This window comes from Cucumis melo, chromosome 10 (genome assembly GCF_025177605.1).
Source record: "Cucumis melo cultivar AY chromosome 10, USDA_Cmelo_AY_1.0, whole genome shotgun sequence".
NCBI classification, from domain to species: domain Eukaryota; kingdom Viridiplantae; phylum Streptophyta; class Magnoliopsida; order Cucurbitales; family Cucurbitaceae; genus Cucumis; species Cucumis melo.
Genome location: NC_066866.1, coordinates 3780210 through 3804103, shown reverse-complemented (window position 1 = coordinate 3804103; position 23894 = coordinate 3780210). Strand labels below are relative to the sequence as shown.

Genomic DNA, 23894 nt, shown 5'->3' with positions numbered 1-23894 from the left:
GATAAATCATTTACTGTTTTATTGAACTCTTAACCAAACTAAATTAAAAAAGTTTTTAAATTTCTTAGAGGAATTGGGCAGTAGCATAAAAGAAAGAAGAGTAAAAGCAAGAAGGTTTAAATGGCTTGTAGCAATTGGGTAGTCACGTTAGAGGCAATTCCAAAGGTGGGACCTTCTTTTTTTTCTTTTTTTGTCTTAAGTAAAAGATCTGGTTCAGAACTCATTCATGATTCAACACAAAAAATGGTGTGTGCTGGCCAAATTGATGACCAGAAGTTCAGGAATGGGGCCTTGTTGCGGTGACACAATTAGAGAATTTGTGTCAAATGTTTTGTTACTTTCTCTATCTATCCACAAAGATTTGAAACTTGTCTGTACTTAGTTATATTAAACCTTGAAGAATGATCTGTAATGAACCAGACGTGTCTTTCTTGTATTTATTTGATTTGATATACCAAATATGGAGCTGTTTAATTCCACTGTTTTGCTTCAATTCTTTTCTAAAGTGTTATAAAATCAAACAAATAAAAATAAGCAAAAAAGGAAGAAAAAAAAAAGAAAAAGAAAAAACGTATAAACGGTAGAAAATCATACAAAGATTTACATTATTATGTATTGGTTACGTATGCAGGGTCAAAATCATTGATGGCATAAATATGACAAATATGAATACAATTCAAGTTATTCAAAACATTAACCTTATGACAAATATCCAATCTTGTTGGAACTCTGAAATTCTTGGCCACTCATTTGAGGCAGTAATTTAAATGAAGATCTTAAGTTGAATAACTTCTTTGATATGAGTGACTGTCTATAACCCAAAAAGAACTGTCATTTCATGACCCAAACAGACAGACCCGAAACCTTTGGCCAATTAGAAAGAAATAATAACATAATGTTATATGAAGTCCATAGTTTAATTATTTTTATAATTCTCATAGTTCTCAGTGCCATAAAAAGACTAATATAAACAGTCTGTATTATTCCTGGAACTTTGAAATGTTCACATAGGAAATATAAATATTTTAACAATTGCAAGGAGCTCTGTAGCATCAGAACATTATTGGGTCATATAATTAAGCGCTAACTTCACCAATTGGAACAGTTTCTTTCCATTAGAATTTAGAGGTCAATAGACATCTGGTTGTGCTTCAGCCTAATGAACTCTTCGGCCTCATCATTGATATCATTGGTGTAGAAATGAGCATGGCGGTGTTTAGAAGTCTTGTGAACATCAGGTACCTCGTTGTTGTTGTTGTCACTGAACGTTACATGAGGTTTTTGGTTTTTGTGGTGCTTTCGAGTCTCGAGCACAGAGTCAGAAATGTATCCACCATAGTCGTCTGAGGAAGGAGTTCCACGATCAACGTTGAACTTGAGCTGAGAATTTCTAGAAGACATTTCTAATCCGCTAGTGAAGCAAATGTGATGGTTTCCTTTTCGTGAATGTGGTATTTGAATGCCTCCAAACTGTCATATAAAGAACAATTTTATTCCAAGAGGATGAGGTTTGAATCCAATACCTTCTCCTCTGTTGAAAGAAGGGGTCACAATAAGGTTTTTATTTTAGCTGGGAAATGAAAGAGACATCACTTAAAAAGCTGGGGTAAAAGTTATTCAGTTCAAGAATATCCAAGACTTAGAAAAGGCAAAATAAAGTTAGAAGCCTTTTTTGTGGAATAATCAAATTGAAGAGGAAGACACTTCTCTCTTATTTACAACTCATGTAACATAGAAACAAACCTTACAAGGTTTCCATCATACCAAAAAATCTGACCCGATTTGTCTCAAGCAACTGGTTCCAAGAGTAAGTTTGGTCATTTCGTTTGCAACTAGGACAGTAAATGTCGACATCTGAAAAAAATAGTCATTGATGGAAAACCTACCCGTCAGGCTGCCTAATAAATATCAATAAATTACAACCATGACAAGAATCTTTATATACATGGACACTTCGACTACGCCAGTATTCAACCAAAGGACCGAAAAACTAAAAAATAAATGCTTGTCGAGAATAACTCCCAAATGTTTAAAAACAAACACTTTCTAAACACTTAAAGAATCATTCCAAACAAGCTCAAAGACAAGATCGAGGAATGTATCAGAACGAGGATTAGAAATCAGGTCTATCGCAAATATGAATACATGATATAAATAATAGTCGTGTATACAAAATTTCCCAATAATGGGAAGAAAGCACAACAGCCTCAAATACAATGGCAACGCAAGGGGGTTTTTGTCTAATATGCTGCGGCTCCTATGACAGCAAGTTCACCCACCCAATGAATAGATAAACTCTTGAACCAAACCAACCCAAAGAAGACAGATATCTACACATAACTTCCACCCATGGAATTAGTTCAACTGTCCAAGCAGTTACAACTTCCAAAAGAATTAACATTAGCTTATCTGGAGGCAAAAGACCACCACGGTTGACTGCATATTGGTCAACAACTATCGAGATGGAAGGTCCACGAGGTGTCAGACAAGCTACATCGCAACTAACCTTCACAGGGAGGTAGACGCCAAAGTTAGAGATCAGCCACTCTCTCGTATGCAATTCCCAGGCAAAAGGAATTTGTAGTCTTCTGCATTTTCCAGCAGATACGATGGCAAGTGAACTGCTGAGAAAGAATGAGGAACTGGTCCCATTTTCCCAATAATTTCTTTGAAAGTGTACTCCTCTGGAAGCATGTCAAATAGGTCGGAACCCTTGCAGATAATCTTTTGAATTCTTTTGGGATTTAAATAACTAGAGAACCTAACTCTGTCATTATGGCTGTATGCTTTCATCTTAAAGACGAAGTCGCTGATACGACGGAAACAGAAGCTACAGTGCCACCCTGAATCTGCCAACAGGTCATCCGATTGGCGATAATGAACATACCTTGTCTTACCAGATTTGTATCTATGGACTGAAGCCCTCCAACTATTGTCATCAACATGGAACTCAAAAGAGTACAAATAGTTCTTAAGTTGTAAATGAAGAACTTCTGGTATGTCATCACACCATCTCAAGAGATTAATTGTGTGCCTGCTTGGAATTTCGTCGACATCAGACATTATCAACAAGTCATCATCAGTGATACCAGCAATTCTGAGAAGCTGATCAAGTGCAACCCGCTGAAATGCCTCTTCCACAAACGGGTTTTCCCCTTTCTTAAATCTCCCTCCAACAGTGCCATAAGTAAATCTTGACTCCACAAACTTGAATTGGTCTCTATTGCGAGCGAAGTATAATGGCTTTGGCTTCCCAGTAAATGTTGAATTTGCCTCGAGAAGAACAAACTGTGTAATGTAAGGGTAGAGTTCTTTCCATCGCAAGGTGAGCATCTCAATCTCATTACTGAACAGCACAGCATCATAAACACGTCGTGGAAATTCACGGACTTTCCAACCATGGAGTTTGCATAGGTTCTCCATAGATACATTCCCATCATAGTAGTGAGTAATCATATTGAATTCTTTAGGTGGGGATTCCCATAGTGGCCGTAAGAAGTATGAAATCTTCTGTCCATGCAAGTAAATGATCAAGATGCATGTTGGCACCAGTGCAAAAAGAATAAGGAAGGTTTTCACATCATATCCACGAAAAATGCAGCGAAGTCTAGACATCCCCAATACTCGATTGGATTCCTGCAAACAGAAAAGAAGTCTGGTCAATATCTTAAACATCAGGATAGAAAAAGTAAGAAAAAGGTCCACACAACTTGGAATAATGATAAGACCAACTTCAAAATTTCCCTTCATATCAATAATCAAGCAATCAGACCAACAATGATTACGATGTACTTCAATACATTTAAACTCTAGTTAGATCCTCAAAGTGTATAAAAAATTAAGTCGCATTCTCCATGGAAGAGAAACATTTCTCACAAATACCCAAAAGTTTGAAGATGGACGTGAAACAATCCCAAATGTATCACCTAAAGGGCAGGCTCCAGGTTTGAGACTCAAAGCTATGGCAGTAAAGATAATATTTCAAAAATCACATCAACAAATACATTTCGACAAAGGGCAGATTTTACTCTCTGTTAAATGTTGTGTAGGAATGCCACATTAGGTTAGGACATTCAAAGTTCCCACAATCAGATCTCCAGGCTAAATAGAAACAAACCCAACACAACGGAAAAGAAACAGTAAGTTGCAAAGCTATGGCCCTCGCATTTGATAACATAATTCCCCCCAAAAAAAAACCATCTAACAAACAAATAACTACAAAGCCCTAACATCACAAGACTCAATCAAACACCGAAGAAACAGTCGGAACAAAAAGTTGTTTTAAAGCATATATTCCTCAATCATCAGAAACAGCATAACAAAATTCCTCAACGACGGAAACAAAAACCAACCAAGAAAAAAAAAACAGATCAAAGGGCAAAAATAGCAAGTACCTGATCACAAACATCGCCACAAATATCATCAGATTTCTTGGAACAGTAATGGCCTCCACCTTCACCCATCATCCACCACATTTGTAGATGTGAAAGAAACACAAAAACAAAAAAAAAAAAAAAAAAACAAACTGGGTCTTCTCCTTTCGTGGGGTACGAAATTGGGTCGACAAGGATTAAACAAACAGTGAAGTCAAGGATTAGCAGAAATGGGGAGAAACAGCAGCGGCGGCGAGGGCAGAGTTAAACCAGAATCAGAAAAAAGAAGAAGCGGAAATTCAGCAGATTCAGTCGAAAGCGAAGAAACGGAAAGTATTTAGCCGTTTCCCTTAACCCTTTTTGCTGTCGCTAAATATGCAGAGAGAGATCCCTAAGAATTACCGAATGAATTAAGAAAAAAAATGGGAATAATTGTGGGAGAGAGAGAGAGTGTGTAAAAGAAACGGGCCAAAATCAAGGGCTAAGAATTCGAGGGCCAAGAACAAAGCCCCTCTCTCTATCTATCTGTCTTCGACAATGATTGCTACCACCACTGTTTTACATACACAAATTACAATATAGAGATGAATCAAATCAAAGCAAAGCAAATAACAAAAAGGAAAAGAGAACCGTTTCTCTTTGTCTGTCGTCGTTGTTTACAAAAGAGAGAGAGAGAGAGAGAGAGAGAGAAGAAAATATAATGTGTTATTGTAAAGTTTTGGGGAATTTTCTTCTTTTCTTTTGCTTTGCTTTGTAAGGGTCTTTTAATTCCAGTTAGATAACGTGGGTATTAATACTGGATTGTTTGGATTGTGGGCCCACGCGCTCCATTTTGACTCGCTCAAGCCGACCTCTCACTGAGTCGTGACCGTGTCGTGGATTTTATTTATTTTTCTTTAATTTGTTGATCTAATTTGGAAACTGATTTGGGATTATAGGTTTGGGGGGTTTTGATTAATTCTCGTATTCCCGATTTTTACCAATTCCTTGACGGCGGAAGCCGGACTTTACTTTATCTTCTTTGCTTCCTCCGCCTCCTCCCCCCTCTCATCATCTCTTTCTCTCTCTCTTTCTTTCTTTTTTGTCTTTCCTCGTTTCCCTTTCCTGGGCTTTTCTTTTCGGCCCAAATAAATTTACGCTTCCTTTTTCTTCTTCTTTTTCTTTGTGTGTTATTTATTTATTCTTCTTCTTCTTCGTTAGGGATTTTTGGAAAGGGTTAAAATAGGAAGCACTTTGAAGTTTTCGTTACAAAACTATCCCTATTTTTTGTACCCTTCCCAATTTTTATTTTTCTTTACCAAATAATATATATTTAAAATAATTAGTCCACTTTATAATCTCCAAATTAGTTTAGAGATTATCGTCATGAATTTTTGTTAAATCTCTGTGTAAATATGGACTACGTTCTGGTAAGTTCTCTTAATACCAAGATTGAAATGGATTAGTTTAAATTTATCTTAATAATTTATTTAACTTATTAAAAAAATGGTTATAGGAAATATTTTGGTTAATTATACCATAATATAACATGAAATCTTGCTAAATATTTTAACTTATATTGCTATTTTTCAAAAACGTCTCTTTTTATAATATTTATGAATTTCAATAGAAATACAATCGAGATAATTACCTATTTTAAATCATATTTATTATCATCATACCATGTTTGGACTTTAAATTTGATGCGGTGTAGTTCGATATGATTTAATCTCTCAATCAAAGGGTTTGAGCTTTGTTGGTCAATGGATCATATCTATGGGTTCAAGTACGGGTCATATTCATCCTTTTGACTAAATTAAACTTATTTAAATCAATTGAATTTTATTTCAAATTCAATTATTTATGTTTGCAATTTTAATCGGAAATGCATATCAACTTTTAATTAGTAATAAGTTCAATTATTTATATTTTTTTGTGATAACTTATAGTAGATTGGTCCAAAGTTTCTTAAGTTAAAAACAATATTTTAGGTATTTTGGTTTTTCAATTTCTTTCCTCCTTCATAGTTCATTTTCACTCTCTCATTTCCCTCTCTTTTACAATGACCAAGTCTTTAATTATTCTTTGATTCGAAAAAAATAAGAAAATGAAAGAAGTCTTTCTTTATTATTAAGTACAAAAGTACAAAAGAGAGAAAATGCCGCCTTCAGTGGCGGATCTAGAAAATATATTGACGGGGGGCTGGAAGAAAAATATGAAAAATAAATTACATAGGTAAGATTTGAACCTAGGTGGAAGGGGGGCTGACAATCACAACAACCACTAAGCTAATAGTAAATATTGAAATTAAGTAGCTTTTTTTATATATATTATATAATAGCAATAAATTTGAGGGGGGGCTCGAGCCCCCCTGGGCCTATGCTAGATCCGCCGGTGGCCGCCTTTGTCCTTTGTTTTCCTTGTGGTAAATGCTAAATGGTATTAATCATTGCTTGGATATATTTATTTTCTTTTGTATTTGATATGTTGAGGTTTAATATGGTAATTGACATATACTTTTTGCTAAAAGTTTAGAATTCAAATACCCACACCTCATATTTGTTTTTATATTAAATAAAATTAATATTCATCCTAATTTCTCAATTTATAAATTAAATAAAAATAATAAAAAGTAGTAGTTGATAAAACATACGTGACAATGACAACAAAAAAATTTGAAGAAAAAACTAAAAGAAGCATGTTGATATGAAGATTAGGATATGAACCTCGTAATCTTTAACAAGTTAGGATCAAATCTTATCCTTATTTTTTACTATTTTATGTTATATTATTCTATTTTTATTTTGTTCGTTTTATTCCGTTATATCAAAATTTACTTCTCTCGTATATAGCAGTAAAACATCATTAATATTATGAATAGACAGAAAGTGCTAAAATCTCACAATTATTAATTTAGTGGTAATTCAATTTTAGTCACTTCCTTTAGTGGAGCCTTAGAATCTCAAATTGGTTTTGAATACTTCAATTTTTCTAAATCTAAATTCCACTTTCACCCCAACTAAACATGAAAAGTCCTAATTTCAACCCTAAATTTTCAAATAAAAATAGGGCACGTTTTTTTAAAGAAGGTTTATTGTCATCTTGACGTGCTAAAAAGAGTTATCAATCAAAGTAATCAAAATAAAGATAATTATGATCATTTTTGAGATCGAATGTTTAGTTCATGTCGAGTCAAAAAATAATCCTATATTGCTATTAACTGAAAAGTTGGATTATTCGAAGTCAATGAAAATATATGATTCTTGAGAAGGAAAAGAGAACAAAATGATAATGATGATGTTAACGTTACAAAAAGATATAATATAAGTATGGAAAGAGTTTACAAAACAGTAGAGAAGATAAGGTTGGGAATGAAGATGAAATGAATGAAAATGAAAGTTGATGTTTGTGTTATGACAATTCAAAAGAAGAGGCCTTAGTTGCTCCCAAGTCCACGCAAAGACCTCCCCAAGTCAAGATTTTAACTCCCCAAAAAACGAAATTTTTATTTAACTTCCAAATTCAAACTTACGTGATTTCTAAATGTTATTTTTAATTTATTTTAGTGAGAGAAGAACACTCATCGGTCCATCTAATATAATTAGAAATAAAATTTTATTATATGTTGTAAATATTTTTTTCAATTTTATTATTTGAAGAAAAAAATTAACATTTAAAACTAATTTTCACCAAAAGGAAAAAATCAAAGCGCGTGGACTTCCACGAAACGGGTGGCAGCACGTCCACCCGAAACGGCAGCCGTATGACGACTTCAAACGGACGTCGGAAAATCCAACGGCTACAGTTCTCGCACGTGGCTTATATCATAGGAAGTTCATGGGATTGATTTGTTTGGAAATAAATATTATTTTTGATTACTATTAAGAAAAATTATCATAAACTTTTAATTCAACAAAATTTAAATTTAATCTTATAATTAGTATTGCAATTTAACATCACCAAGCATGAGCATTGCTCATGTAGTATAGGTACATAGCTTTAATTAGAGATCAATTGTGTTTTTTTTAATAAGTTTTTTTCTTGAATAGTTGTTAAAATTATTTAATCTAACATGCATTTAATTAATTAAAACACATAGAGGCTGAAAATTGTAAATTTGGAAAGATTTAATAAACGGTCAATCTTGTACATTTTAACTTCACTTAATTTAATGCATTACTTCTTTTGGGCAATAATTTAATGTATTGCTCGAATTATATCAAAATTACTCAGTCATGTGAAATTAGTGAATAGATGTAATTAAATTTAGCTTAAACAAGTCTTTGAATTTATTGTATAGTAGAGGATTTTTATTTTAAAAATCATTTTAATATTGTAAACTTTTCGAAAAACAACAATTTAGTTTCCTACCCTTTCATTTTTAACAACAAATTTAGCCACTGTGTAATTACTTGGTCAGGGTAGTATTTTAAATTTCAAAAATTTAATTAACTTCTATTATAGAAATTAGTGTTTAGATTTAATTAGACATCGATTAATAAATAAATTGATAATTAACTAACTAAAGACTCAATATTTTTTTATAAAATTTAAAATCTACATCGTAAAATAATAAAAATTCACATCTAATTTTGAAGTTTTTTTTTTTGTTCTTTTTTAGAGACTATTTTACAAATTAAGAAGTACAAATACTAAACCATTACATGCTAAACTTTAGATACTAATTTGTTGTAAATTTGTAATTACAGGAACTAATTTGCTACCCATTCAAATTTAGGGACAAACTGTTAGTTTAATCAAAGTCTGAAAAAGGAATATAGAATCTTGTTCTAAAATATGAACCAATAGTAGTTAAAGGAAAGAATATACTTATATTAGGAGTTAATATGCAATTATCCTATTGTTTTCTAATAAGTTGACAAGTTGGGCATATTACTCAAATAACAAAAATTAAAATAGATGATAATATATATATGTGTGTGTGTGTGTGTATATATGTGTGTGTATTTAATTTATTAAAAAAGTGTTTTATTGGGTCAACGTCAACTTGTTACATATTCTGATAACCCTAGGAGTTGGTGGTTCCTAATTTTACGAAGTAATAATGGATATATAGATATATTATCATCTTAATTCCTAAAAATTATTAATTAATTAAACTCTACACATGCATGTGAGAGCTGAGTTAGGATTTGAATTATATAACCCTTTCAACCCATATTTTTAATTAATCATGATTAATTTTAATCCAATTAATTCATTAATTATATATATAAAAAAATATGATTCATTATGGTCGGGGGGCTACCTACTTATAACAATCATTTATTAATTATTGATGACTAGTGGAAAAGCTTATCTACGGACTTCTTATTTTGTCTCTGTTCTATTCTATTTGTTAATAAAAAATTTCAATTTTCAATTTTCAATTTCTTCCTATGTCTTAATTATGTAGTTATGTTATATTTTAATATTTACATTCTAATTTCTCAAGGGTGGACATTATAATGAATTGATAAAAATATAAAATTAAGGTTGTTTTGTTATTTTGACTTCCTTAATTTGTTTTCGTGTATTTCCATTTTTAGTCAAATTCTAAACAGAAAAAAACCTAATTATATGAAAAGAGGGTACAAAATAACTCAATTTAATTTTCGAAAGAATATTTGTGATCAAGCTAACATGAATATATATCTTATTAATGTCAAGGAATGAGGTTCGATTCCTCTATTTCTATGTTATCAAGAAAAAGAAAACCTACAAGACAGGTGGTTAAGATATATCTTTTCAGTCGATATTTAAATGATAATGGTATTAGATCAAATTTAGTGCATACGAATTCAAGTATCGTTACATTGTTATTTATTTCATATGTTCATGATATATAATTAAAGATACTTACGTTCAACTAACTTAAACTTTTGAGTCATTTGATAATTTATGATGGTATCAAAACTGTAGCTACCTAATTTTGTCTGACCTTATTTAAAATTAATTTAATTGCTAGATTGATTTTTGTCTTACTTTGACTAATTTTTTATTTTGTGATTACCCGTTGCTCAAGAAAAATGTTATTTAATTACTTTTAAACTTAATCTTTGTGAGTAGTTTGGTTAGAGTAACTAAATCAATTAGTTAGGTTGAAGAAATAATAAACGGGTTAACTTTTCAAAATTGGTTTTGGTTGTCAAAGGCTACATGTCTTGTTGAGGTTAGACCAAAGGTGTTATTATTTCAAATTAAAAAAAAAATTAGCAATTTGAATTTTTAGCGCTTTTTTTTTTTTACTATAAATGATATTTTTTCTTCTTCATCCACGAGAATGACACCAAACAAAAAGCCACATCAAAAAACCTAGAGATTTTTACAACATGTGCATCCTAAAGATTGTATATACTAAACTAATTGATCGAAGTTTTCATTTATGCCCTAGATTAACAAACAAGATTTTCATTATTAGGTGATAATCTAAAAAAAAAGATTTAGATGAAACCCTTTTCCTTTATGGATATATTTTATGTTTCGTAAAAGAAAAAAAATTTACTTTTTATCTTGAAGAAAAAAATGCACGCATAAGATGTTTATAATTTTTTCTTTGACGAGGTAATTACAAAAATCACCGCTCCGACTTTGTCCTTGTTCTAACAAAAAAAAAATGTAAAAAAAAATTGTGATTCTTAAAGGATAACTTAGACTTTGCAGGACACTTAAGGAAAACGATGATGTTAAGGCAAAATGAGCTAGTCTTAAGATCAACCAAGGTTAAAGAAGCAAAAGCAACATGGATTGAACCCACGTTATAGCTGCGGCTGCTAATTGTTATTCAAGAAACCTCGTGGAAATCATACATTCAATAAGATCCAACTTGGATATAGGTGAGAGAAGTCATGTATGCCATAGAAATCCTAAGAGGAAAAGACTGCTAGGTCAACACACATTATAAGTAGAGGCAAACCCTTGAAGAAAGAGTAATTCAACTCAGTTATTCATCCTTTGTTTTCACAAAAGGGTTAAAGCATAAATTTACTTGGTCCATATTTTGACTTAACAACGATAATAGCCTTGACGTTGTATACAAGTTTCAAAACTACCATTAATGGTAGAATTCCGACATGCCGGATGTAGGACAAAAAAATGAAAACGACTATGAAGCTTGCTTAGATTAAGTTTGAAAGAACGATATTTTAGACACATCAACTATCATCTTGATGAGTCTTCTATCCAGTAATGATAGTCTAATATCTTTATGGAAGGTCAAAGATAGTATTACAACACCTTCAATTTTAGTTTTTGAAAGTCGTATGCTTGTTTTCTCTCGATTCTTTTAAACATTTGAATCATTAATCAAATTCTAAAAATAAAAATAAAAAACAATTTTTGTTGTCAAATTTGGAAAACATGAAATACGTGATGCGCTCGAATATAGTATATATATGTAAGGGCAAATTGTAAAAATCACAAGGTCTAATAATAATATTTTAAATTATAACAATTGATCGAACTTTGAAACTTGCATCTATTACAAGTTTTAAATTTATATAAAGTTTCGCATCCAATTTTAACATTTATATAAGTCTAAAAGTTCAATTCTCCAATCGAAAACTTATGGTATAATTGTAAACTACCATCATATTTCGTTGGTTTTTTAAGTCGGTTAAATTTTTAGATTTTTCTTTTAAAAAGTATATTTCTTTTTGTCAAAGATTTTGCCTTGACTTTCTATTTAGTTACTAAATTTTACTATATTACATTTTGAATCATTAAGTTTTAAATTTAATTTCAATTTAGCCACTAATTTTTAAGGGGTTATAAATTCTCTCTTTAAAAATATATGAACTTTGTTTTTATTTTTTGACGTGAGATTTACACTTTTAATTTACAAGTGTCACTAATTACCCCTAATTAATTTTTATTGTTAACTTCCATTCAATAATATTAATAATTACAATTAATTCAGTTGGACTGTTTTCCTATCATACTATTAAAAATACTTTGGAAACATCTCTTCATAGTTATTTCAAACCAACTAGTAGACATTAATACCCAAATTGACGGTGAATATAAAGTAACAAATTAAGATTAAATATTAAGGTTGGAAACTTAAAAATTAAATCGAAACCAAACTCAAATTCAAAATTGAAATCAAAGAATTATATTAGAGTCAAATTCAAAATTTAAGAATTAAAAGTATAACCTATTACGTAATAAGTAGATTCCAAAATCTAGAAAAAAAAAAGTATACTTTAATATACTATATTATAGGTTAACTAAAACTTTATCGATCACTTTTATTATTTTTAGTAAAATAATTGCGTAAAGGAAGGCTCTCAATTATAAATTGAAAAATATCCATGTTAATTACCGATAAACTAAACGGGTGTTTTGCACACTCACCTAGGATTGAAATGTAATCTAAAATTTATGTTTGGATAGAGTTTTTTGAATCCAAGTTGTAATACTAAACTCATTTCGTTCAAACAGTTTTCAATTACACTTTTTTCCATCGTTTTCATTTTTTTTACGATTATATTTTTGTTTCACTCTCAATTCAACCAAAAAAAAAAAAAATTAAAGGCATAAGCAAGAAAAAAAAGAAAATGCAAAGACTTGGTCATTGGGTTGTGATGGCTAAAAAAGAGAACCATTTTAACTAAAAAGCTTAGGTAATTGGAGGATTAGAAAAAGTCTAAAACAGTGTCTACAAAATTTGAGTTCCGCAATCAATTGCAAATGGACTCCACAAGACACAAACACTCAAATTTTCCAAATGCCAATTGCCTCCACATGCCCTTCTCCCCATTAACCAATATTTTCTTCTTATTATATATATATATATAACACACCTCTCTATTATAATAATTATTATTATGAATACTTCCACGAAAACGATGTGACGGTTTCCGGAGACCAGCACTTTACGACTCGTCGTTCCATTTGACTTTTATTCTTTCCTTATCATTGTTTTTCAAATCTAGTGGTACGTAAATTACAAAAACCTCATTTTCCACGAAACATCTCCTACGCTACTAATTCTCCCAAACATTCATTTTAATTTGTAAATATAGTAAATATCTCTAACTTTTCCCCTAGTGATTCAATTAAATTTTTAAACTTTAAAATTTTTCTTCGAAAATTGTTCGTTCTACTCGTAAGATAGCACACTAATTCTAGTTCATAGTATATTTGTTTGTTTTTTATGTTTCTTTGTTTATTGCATTAAGGCTCAATTACATGTTATAGAAATAGGTGGTTATACGAGAAATTATATGTTGTGCATAAGTGTAGGTAAGAGTTTTTCACCTCTGATTCTCTTTAAATATTTGTGATTTGTAGAATACTGAATATGAAAAATGGAAGCTAAAGTTTTCTCTTGTCAAATTCTCATCTTCTCCGATCTCTTTTCGTTTCTTATCTTAGTATCAGAGTTATGAAAGTCTAATCAATCTATCTCTTTTTCAATATTTTTCGGCTTCCACCTCTATCTCTTCTTCATTTGGTTTTGTCGACCACTGTAAGTCATCTGACTACTTTTTATATTATCGAAATTGTCAAGAATCTACAACCCATCAATCCTTTTTCTCGATCGGGATGAAGTTTTCAAATATCCAAACCCATCAATCCTCTCTATATTATCAAATACCGAAATCGCCATCTCTTTTTTAATGATTAAAAGATCAACGTAGTTTAAATGTAATTCTCATAAAGGATCTAAATCGATTGAATAATGAAAATGTAAGAAATTAATCCACTCACACACCATAAGTTTTACTCCATCGATGTAGTTATTAGTCGTTCTTCTCTTTGATTGTGTCTTTTATTTTCTTTCTCTTATGGCCGTTGCTTTCCGATCGAGAAATTCATTCATACTCAACTTTTTTGTTTTACAAATGGACTTGCATTTTCCTTTTTCCTTATTCTTCTTTTTAAATCTTTTATTTTCCCTATTTATCAACTTAAATTTAAATGATTGTAAGACAGCAAAAGTAACGCAAGGTGTAGTGATTGCTTTATAGAAACTCATCAACATTTAGAGTCAACTTAAAGTAAGAGTTGACTTTTAATACTCCAATTCTCCCTTTTCATTAGTTTAGAAAAAAAAATTATAACAAATAGCATGATTTATAAAAAAAAAAAAAAACAATTTGAAAATATTGCAAATATTGATTAGTCTAATATTTTAGAATTCATATTTTATCTTCGGTGCATGCATTTCTATCATTGTAGCAACTATTAATGATAAATATTGATAGTAACTATTTATTATAGCATCTAATAACACATTTCTCAAATTGAAAGCTATTACCCAACTACTAGTGATATTAGTTGATGGAAACTATTAGTAATAGCAATGGGTAGTTGTTATGAGTTTTTGTGTTGAGCGTGAATTTTTCAATCTTTTATCAATTTTTGTGCTATATATACAATTATTTTATACTTATACTGTAGGAAAATTATAATTAAAAATTTGATAAATTATTTATAAAATATATCAAATTTTGAGATTCTATCAATAATATATATTGATATGCTTTTTGGTGACATTGATAGAGAGTGATAAAAGTCTATCAATTTCTATAGTTAAGAATCTAAAATTTTATTATATTTCGTAAATACTCATATATTATATTATATGTATTAAAATGCAACTGGTCCCATTGGTTTAGTTGGCCTTCTATACCATTTGGGCTTTTCAAAGTCCAATTTCATCTCATTCCAAGGTTAGATAGCATTGAGTTCATTTTTCGTTACTATTTTTCTTGTGGACTCATTTTTAGGTTTAAAATATATATTTTTAAAAAAATGTATAAATTCATACCATATAAAATAATCTTAATAAGTACTTTCTAAAAACAATAAAAATCAAAATCATTATCTTACTTGAATTGTCAACGGAATTTTAAAATTGTAACTTCTAATTTTCCTACTATCATCCTTCTTTGGACTCAATGGTCAGTATGTTGCCATGTGGTCATGGTTTCACACATTTTAATTGACTAATTGATTGGCCTTTGGAAACTTTGGATAAAGTGGGTTGTTAGGTTAACATTCCACTTATTCTGCACTAAAAAATAATTTATTCAATCCTCTAATATCAATGTGTCATATTCATATTAATCTTCTTTAACATTATATTTACAAAATCTGCCCAAACAAGGAAAATATTATACATTAATGAACACGAAATATCCTAATTGAGGAAGATAAGCAATAACTAAAAGTATAAATAGAATTAGAAATTACGAATGTGCTGAGAAAATTGCTTGATATATAATGCAATTAGTTATATATTTGGTATAACTTCTAAAGTTTGGTAAGCAAACTAATCTTAATTAGTGATAATTTAGTTGGGAAACTTCTTTGATTTAACATTATTCTATTGTATACTTCAAAGGAAAAAAAAAAAAAAATCATTGTATAGTAATTCTGATTCTTTCTTTTTGCTGAGCCGGTCAGCAAAGAAGCCCATTAGGCCCAGACATGATAGAACTAATTGGGCTTGGTCCAATTGAATCAATTTGATGTTGTGGTTTCGTATACAAGGCCCAAGACTAATAATCCTGACCCAAAGCTCATTTACGTTCAATTGAAATTAGATCAGTAAATGAGACACTTTTAAAGCCCTCGACAAAATTCTCTTTGTTTCGTAGGTCACGTTCTTCCTTTCTCAATAAATTCAAAGTTGTTATCACATGAAATCTTATGAAAACTAAAACCTTTTTTTTACTGTTCAACGTTTGATATTAGCAATAAACATTCTATACATTCAACCATGTAAAACTGCAGGCTGCATCATCGTCCTCACTTGGGGACGAAGAATGGGAAATAGACAAACAATATATTGGAAGTCGCACGTGAGGAGTGGGGGGAATGGTGTGTGTGTGTGTTAAGGGTGAGGTGGATGGGACAATGTTCCCTTACCAACTGGCCAATTGGCTGTTAGGAAGGGATTTGTAACTTCATTTGATAGAAAAAAGCAAAAGTCCATAATAATAATATTCACAATTTCATCAGACAAATTTCACATGTTGGGACTCCATGTGTCCTTAGGCACAATATATATATATATATATATATATATATATGCAAAAATACCAAATGAAAATACTATAGTAAGCCAAATTTAATGCTTCTATTTATAGTGTTGTGTCTATTCAACTCAACTTTATGTCTTTTAAACTTAATTTTGTCATTTCATAATCCCAACCCATACAACAAATACACAAAACCCATGGGGTTCCCTTTGTCTCTCTTATTTTTCTATGCATTATTATAAAACCCATCTCCTCATTTTGGTGTAATATAATGTGTAAATTACTTTTTGGTACACTCACAAAACATTTCCCCTTCCTTTTTATCATTTTCCCCTTTTCTTTTGGGACCCTTTTGTTGTGTAATGGTCTCATAACAAACAATAAACTATATACCACTACATTATCCTCAATAAAAACCACAAATTTTCAATGGATATTTGGAAACTTTGGCTTAAAAAAAATACAGAAAATAAGAGGAATATTAATGAGACTATAAAGGTAATTTAGTGTATATATGTATATTGTGGGTGTTGGGCATTGTAACATTGTTAGGTATGGGACCTTCTATAATATAAAAGTGGCCTCAGATTTTATTTATAAAAATTTTGATTTTGTGAGGGTATATATATCCACTTTTATGTTGAATATTAAATGTATAGGCCAATATGCTAACCCATTTCCTATTTCCATGAAAATTCAAAAATACCCAATTGTCCTTAAAGCCTACGGATTTGGACATCTAAACATAGCGACCAAATTGCCTTTTGAACTAACATATATTAATTAATTAATTAATAATCTCTCTCTTTATTCTCCTACCACATGGATTTGCCATCCAAAATTTTAATTAGTTTTGGTTGTTTTATTTATTTTTTTAGTCTTTAATATTTGATTTGAATCATCGTTTTCGAAAAAATCGAATAAAGAATCTTAATTGTCGAGAGGTTCGAGATCGAATTTTTCCTTACCCTACGTTAAATTCGAATTTGATTTAATTGGATCAATGATTAACTGATACTTTGACTTAATTATTTCCTTTATTTAGTATTTATCTTCGGTTATGTTTTTTTGGTTTAGGATCTATTTCGATGTACAAATTTTCCTTAACATGCATACGTGAGATTTCCTTCTTTCTTTTTAGAAAATTGTGAATAATTTGTTTCGATATTAGTTTGGTGTATGGACTAGAATTAAGAGAATGGTACTTGATAAATGATTTGTTTTATAGTGTGAAAACGAGAATAATAATAACATAATTAACATATGATTGAAATATTCCAAACTAAATTTCAAAAGTAAGCCCAAACAAAAGAAGATACGATTTAAAGAAGAGTAGTATCGATATATCTTAATGTATAGCAATGTTTTCTTAGATAGATGAGCCAATAAAAAGAAAAAAGTGAGTTGCTTTTTTCTTTCTTTTGGATTATCTTCATCTTCACCACCCCAACTTTTTCCCTCCCTTTAAAGCCAATCAATTTGTACTACCAATCAAAAAAAAATACTCACTTTTTTTCTTCTATAATACGATTCTTTTTATTTCGAGAATTGATTAATCAAAATTATCTTTATAATTAACTATTGATTAATATTTAAATTTTGTATTAAAAATGATGATAAATAAATATGAATTTAATTTATATTGTAACTTCTTTATTGAAAGATGATTGAATATTGATATTTTATATATATATCACTTTTCACTTTTTTAAATTTTTTAATTTTTCAAACCTTAAAGTTAGGTAATTTTCTTAATTCACGAAAAAAAAAAAGAATAAAGAAATTAGAGACAAAGGGAAGAGTATTCAATTTGTGATATGAAAAAAGCATATAAAATTAAAGAAAAGTTGGATCATCATCCATAGCTTAAGGTAAACTGGATATTTTCCAACATGTTCTTAACAAAGAAGGCATTGCATACATGAGTGTGTGTGTGTATATATATATTACAAGGAAATTTGTTAACTTATAGATTAATATCTAAACTGTGTGCTTTTACATTTCAAAATCTTTGTTGTGAAAATTTTTTTTTTTAAGAAAAAAGATTTTACAAGACATCTACAACTCGATCATCTTTAAGAACATTTTAAAAGTTATGAACAAAAGTTTGAGGTATATCTTCGACAAGATCGACATATAATTTTAAAGCATATCTTCTTGTGGAAGAATGAACTCGTTGAGATAAAGCTTAGGGTTGTAATGATTGGATAAAACCCTAATGATTAAAATTACAAAAAGCGAAAGATAGAAAATTAGAAATCACCCTTTCACAAATTATACTATAGTAAATTTTCAGCTTTAAGAAAATTTATCTTTTCTTTATAAAAGGTGAAGTTGGTCATTATCATCTCATACTCTTTTTATTTGTCAATTTTACAAAAAATTGTAAAATCATTACTAAATTTGTGTTTAATTGTTAATAAAGGACCAAAGAAATTAAAATTAATACCCAATTATTTAATTTCAACAATTATTACGAGATAATTCAACAAATCAAATCATATTATTACGAGTAATTAAATATTTAATAGTTTGATTCTCACGTTGGAAAACGAGCCTATTCAATAAATTAAATCAACCATATATCATCATTAAAAACTCTTTCATCACTCATGACTCATCATAATTTAATTAACTACTTACCCATAGACTTTTCTTTTCATTTAATTTCCCAATTTCAAGATTTCCCAAACCACCCACCATTCCTTGTCTTCTCATATCATCATTTCGAAACACACATCTTTTTGACATTGTATTATCATTTTTTCTATAAGGGATGGGTCTAGTAGAAAAAAGATGTGCCATATAATAAAAAGGGTTCAAGGAAATGGTTTGTAGAACTTATTGGCTACCCACAGCTTATAAAGGATGATTCTATTTGAAAAAAAAATATTCAGATATAGTTCGTGTTTGTACGTCTTGCTATTCAATTAAAAATTTATCACGTAACAAATAATGTTTTTTTTTTTTATCGAGAATTAGAGTTAAAAAAAAATGGGAGAAAAAAATTAGAAATAATTGGTCTTTTTTATAATCCTTTTGTTTCTTACCATTCTAATTTTTTATGTGTAGTTTTACTTGTTGTAGAGTATTTTTGGCAGTGATTGTATAAATTATGAAAGATTAAAATGACCTTTGACATACCTAAAGTCATATTTCTTTTCTAAAATGGTGAGATTTGACAATTATGAGAAAGTTATTTTAGAAATCAATAATTTGAAATGTAATTTTCAAGTGATTTTTGTTATAATTTTCTTTTTAAAAGAACTTTTATCTTATATGTATAAAATCCTCCTATTTCACTGTGTGCTTCTAATTTTTCACTCTTTATTAAAAAAAAAAAAAAAAATCAATTTCTTACTTTTATAATTAGGTCTTGTAAGTTATATCAAGATGATAGACCATTAGTCGTTATTTTATGTGTAATTAAATGCTTTATTCAACATTATTCTATGCTTCTAATTAATTTTCTCCTATTACTAAGTTGGCAAAGAGAATATATATATTAAAAAGCATTTGCATAATTAGTTATTAATTAAATCCCACCCATCCAAATTAACGCGGTCTTATAAGATTTGCTTTGCTAATCTTAAATAAACAAAGATTATATATATTAAACATCTCCCATACTATTATTAGCTATAATTACTTGAACTTTCTATATACAATAAGAAGATTATTATTATTATAATAACTTTGGAGATATTGATGAAAGGATAAGAGTTGTAAGGAAAGGAAACTACTTATTGGACTCATGATTTTATGATATGATCAAGGAAGAAAGAAAAATAAAATAATAATAATAAAAAAATTGCCAAAACGCTCTCTTCTAATTTGGTTCAAATCCCAATCTTTTCATGGACTAATAATTCATACATAGCCGAAAAGAAACCTTTACTTGGAAAGGATATATATATATATTCATATCATCATATCTCTTCATATACATCAATTAATTATAACATTTATTATTTGACTAATTAATACAATCAGTATAGTAAAATCCTAATCATATGATATATTTTGCAATATCATACACATATCTCTTTTTCTTTTGGATATAGAGACTTTTAGGCTATTAAATTAACAATGAATCTATGTAGTTGGATGTTTGGTTCGTAGAATTTGAAATTGGAAAGTGTCTAGTGATAATGAGTCGATTTAGGAATTCTCAAAACGTTTGTTAATTTACACATTCTTAATAAGGTATATAAATGTGTGACATTATGGACTTGTGGTAGAAGTTTTGTTAAAGAATAGTTTTTAGTGACATTCATTATTTCATTACAAAAAGTAGATTAACGGAAGAAGAATGAACGTCAAATTATGACAAGAAAAAATAAATATGTCTCTTAATTATGAGGATGGATCAATTATATATATCTCTTCAAATTTTGAAAATTTTCGTTTTAACTTCTTAATTTTTTTTTAAAAAAACAACTATAAAAGAAATTTATCATTACGGAACATTTTAGTAAAAGCAAAACATAATAAATTGAATCTTAAAGGCTCACAATTTGTAATCATTTAGCTTTTTATTTTTTAAAAGATTTAAATCAATTTCTTCTCAAATTTTTATAACGATTCGAATTGTTCTCGATAAAAGAGTCAAATTTTAGTCCAAATTCCAAATAACAAAAACAAGTTTAATAAAATCTATATTTTAAAACAAATTTTCAAATTTTGTTTTCATTTGATTATAAACATAAGTCAAAAGTGGACAACAAACTATCTCGAGAAAAAGTGGTTATTGAATTTATAAAGTACCAACAAGACCATGTTACAATTACAAGCCATTAACTACAAAGTTACAACAAACAATCAAAATAAAAATATAAACAAATTAGAAAAATTAAAACAATATTTAAGAAAAAGAAAACGACAGTTATAAATATAACAATCAAAACGAAAATATTAGTTCATGTAGTAATATTTTTTAAAAAAATTACAAATATAAACTATATCGCTATTGCTCTGTCACTATCATTGATTATTAATAATCATCGATAGCCTTTACTATATATATATAGTTGGATTATTATCTTTGAAAAAAATGATACGAAGTAGAAATAGAAGAGTATAATAATGAATTATGCTATACAACCAAAATCATTGGACATAGAGTATTAATATAGAGGAAGCAACACCACGAGATGATGAAAGCTCCCTTCAACTTCAAAACCTTTTCTTGTAGCCTTCTTTACTGCTCAATCATGATGATGAATCCACGATGATAATAATAGTAATTGCCAAAATTATTTAGTACTGTAACGGAGGAAAAGCCAATAACCCAATTGATGAAGAAATAATATCACCAAATTAGTTCGATTCTCAAAATAATGGTTGTCTTTTCAATATATGTATCATAAAAGAAGGGAACAAAAATTTATTACATATATAAATATATTATAAGTGTGGGAAGAAAATCAATATATTTTATTTAGAGAAATTTTTATTAATATAACAAACTACCAAAATATTTACGGTTCGTATAACAAATATAATAGTTGTTTTTTAAATATGTTAGCTTTACCTTTTCGTGTTTTTTCTCTTATTTATTGTAATTTTTTTTCTATTGTCTCTCTTTCTCTCAAGTACGATTTTTTCCATCGTCTTTCTTCTTTTACGTTGTTTAGATTTGGAAAACTAAATTTGATTTCTTTCTATCATCTCTCCTCTTTTTTCTCGTTCTTTTAGATTGTTGATTAGTGTAACCAAATCTATAAGAGAAAAAATGAAAGTAGCCAAATATAAAAGATCACAAATTTTTTTAAAAAAAAATCGCTTAGCCAAATCTAAACGATCATATAAAAAATAAACGCATACAAAAAAGAATTAAAAAAAATTATTTAGCTAAGTCTAAACAATCATGTACCAAAGAAAATTCATTCAGCAAAATCTAAACGATCTTGCCAAATTTAAAAAAAAAATTGTTTAAATTTGAATGCTAAATCTAAACGATTGTGTAATCAATAATCATCCTACAATTAAATTAAACGATAGAATTAAACTTTCATCTAAACTAAACCTCATTAGAATTGATTTGAATACATAAAATCTCTCATTCTCCTAATTTTCCTTTTAAACGATCTTGTTTTAAATAGAAAAAAATCATTGCTAAATAAATTATTAAATATGGCAAAGCCAGACTTTTTTATAAGCACTTTTTTCTAATGGTCACAGATTAATCCATCAATATGCTTATTCTTTAAATTGTTTTTTATAAGCACTTTTCACTCCTAAAACGATTACTTTCTTTCATAAATTCATTGAATTTCAATTTATTCCACAAAATAGAATTTGTTGAATCTCGTAGTACAAGACCTTGCTTCCATAAGAAAGATTTGTGACTATCTTTGCTAGGATTCTACCATTATTGATAATGAATCTATCCATCTTGTGTTCTTTTTACCATAATATAAAATATAGATCAATCTCCATCCGACAACACATAACTCCCCATAATCTAATACCTTTATGTTACTAGCTCGTGACAAATTAGAATAGTGTAGGTCAACAATTTAATTTGATTTGATTTGATTCGACCACAAATAAACTTTTGTCGTTATTCATGCCTTTTTTCACGTATTTAATACACCACTAATTTTTTTTTTTTTTTTTTTTGAGAAAATTACTTTTAGATGTAATTACTAATTAGAGTGAATAAAATAGTTTAACAAAAGACTAAATATCAGCGTAGAAAATTACTTTTAGATGTAATTACTAATTATAGTGAAGTAATGCATTATATATATCCACACATATTTACAGCTGTCTAAGTTGTAAAGAGATGAAGAAGTTTAGGGTATGGATTCTATTCTAAGTTGTAGCCATATAGGCTTCACCCTTTATGAAACACAATGACCCCACGTATATATATCTATCTATCTATCTTATGAACCCCCAAAGTTGTGAGTGGCAAATAATTTCATTTTTCTTTTCAATATAAAAACCCAAAAAAGAAAAGAAGAAGAAAAAAGCAAATTTGAAAATGACTTAGTGCAATATCAATAATAATAATAATAATAATATTCGTAGCTCAAGCCAACTTCCAACTGCATTGCGTTTGAGGTCCCTTTGGACCTCCCAAACTCGACGGCAACTCTTCATAGCTAAATCATCATCTTCTCTTCATTCATTTCCAAAGCTCCTTTATCCACTTTTTCTTTTTAACTTTGCCTTTCTCATTCTCCTTCTTGCCTTTTTTCTTTGTTTTTGTCTGATATATATATATATATATATATATATATATATATATATATATATATATATATATATATATTCCAAATACTATGTGGTTACGAATGAAATAATTAAGCACCTCGTGATATGATAGGACCATATAACCCATCTCGTCTTTGCAAGTTCGACGACAACTTATTGCCTTTGTTGGCCCCGAGTTGCACTACAAGAAACAACACTTTTTTCGATAGCAAAAATCGTCGACAAAAACCAAAAAGACATAAAACGACCTTTCATGATGTTTGTTAACTCTTGTTGGAGTACTGTCGAGGAAGGCTCTACCGACGTCATAATGCCCATTCATTGG

The 23894-nt window shown here is 29.2% G+C and overlaps 2 protein-coding genes across 2 annotated transcripts; both read right to left on the bottom strand.

The window, feature by feature from the left end:
- Positions 1-898: 898 nt before the first annotated feature.
- Positions 899-1882, bottom strand: LOC127151453 (uncharacterized). The gene is made up of 2 exons (XM_051091222.1): positions 1765-1882; positions 899-1470 (listed from the first exon to the last, which is right to left on the bottom strand). The coding sequence occupies exons 1-2, from the start codon at positions 1852-1854 to the stop codon at positions 1123-1125; spliced, it is 438 nt and encodes a 145-aa protein (XP_050947179.1). The 5' UTR covers positions 1855-1882; the 3' UTR covers positions 899-1122.
- LOC103488964 (uncharacterized) lies at positions 963-5147 on the bottom strand. The gene is made up of 2 exons (XM_008447934.3): positions 4395-5147; positions 963-3636 (listed from the first exon to the last, which is right to left on the bottom strand). The coding sequence occupies exons 1-2, from the start codon at positions 4473-4475 to the stop codon at positions 2539-2541; spliced, it is 1179 nt and encodes a 392-aa protein (XP_008446156.1). The 5' UTR covers positions 4476-5147; the 3' UTR covers positions 963-2538.
- Positions 5148-23894: the final 18747 nt, after the last annotated feature.

What these genes read in the sequence shown, in the direction of transcription:
- LOC127151453 (XM_051091222.1), bottom strand. Translation starts at nt 1,854, where the DNA reads ATGTCGACATTTACTGTCCTAGTTGCAAACGAAATGACCAAACTTACT. An exon ending in AAATCGGGTCAGATTTTTTG is followed by an intron (nt 1,471 to 1,764) that starts GTATGATGGAAA and finishes TTTATATGACAG; the next exon opens with TTTGGAGGCATTCAAATACC.
- LOC103488964 (XM_008447934.3), bottom strand. Translation starts at nt 4,475, where the DNA reads ATGTGGTGGATGATGGGTGAAGGTGGAGGCCATTACTGTTCCAAGAAA. An exon ending in GTGGCGATGTTTGTGATCAG is followed by an intron (nt 3,637 to 4,394) that starts GTACTTGCTATT and finishes TTCTGTTTGCAG; the next exon opens with GAATCCAATCGAGTATTGGG.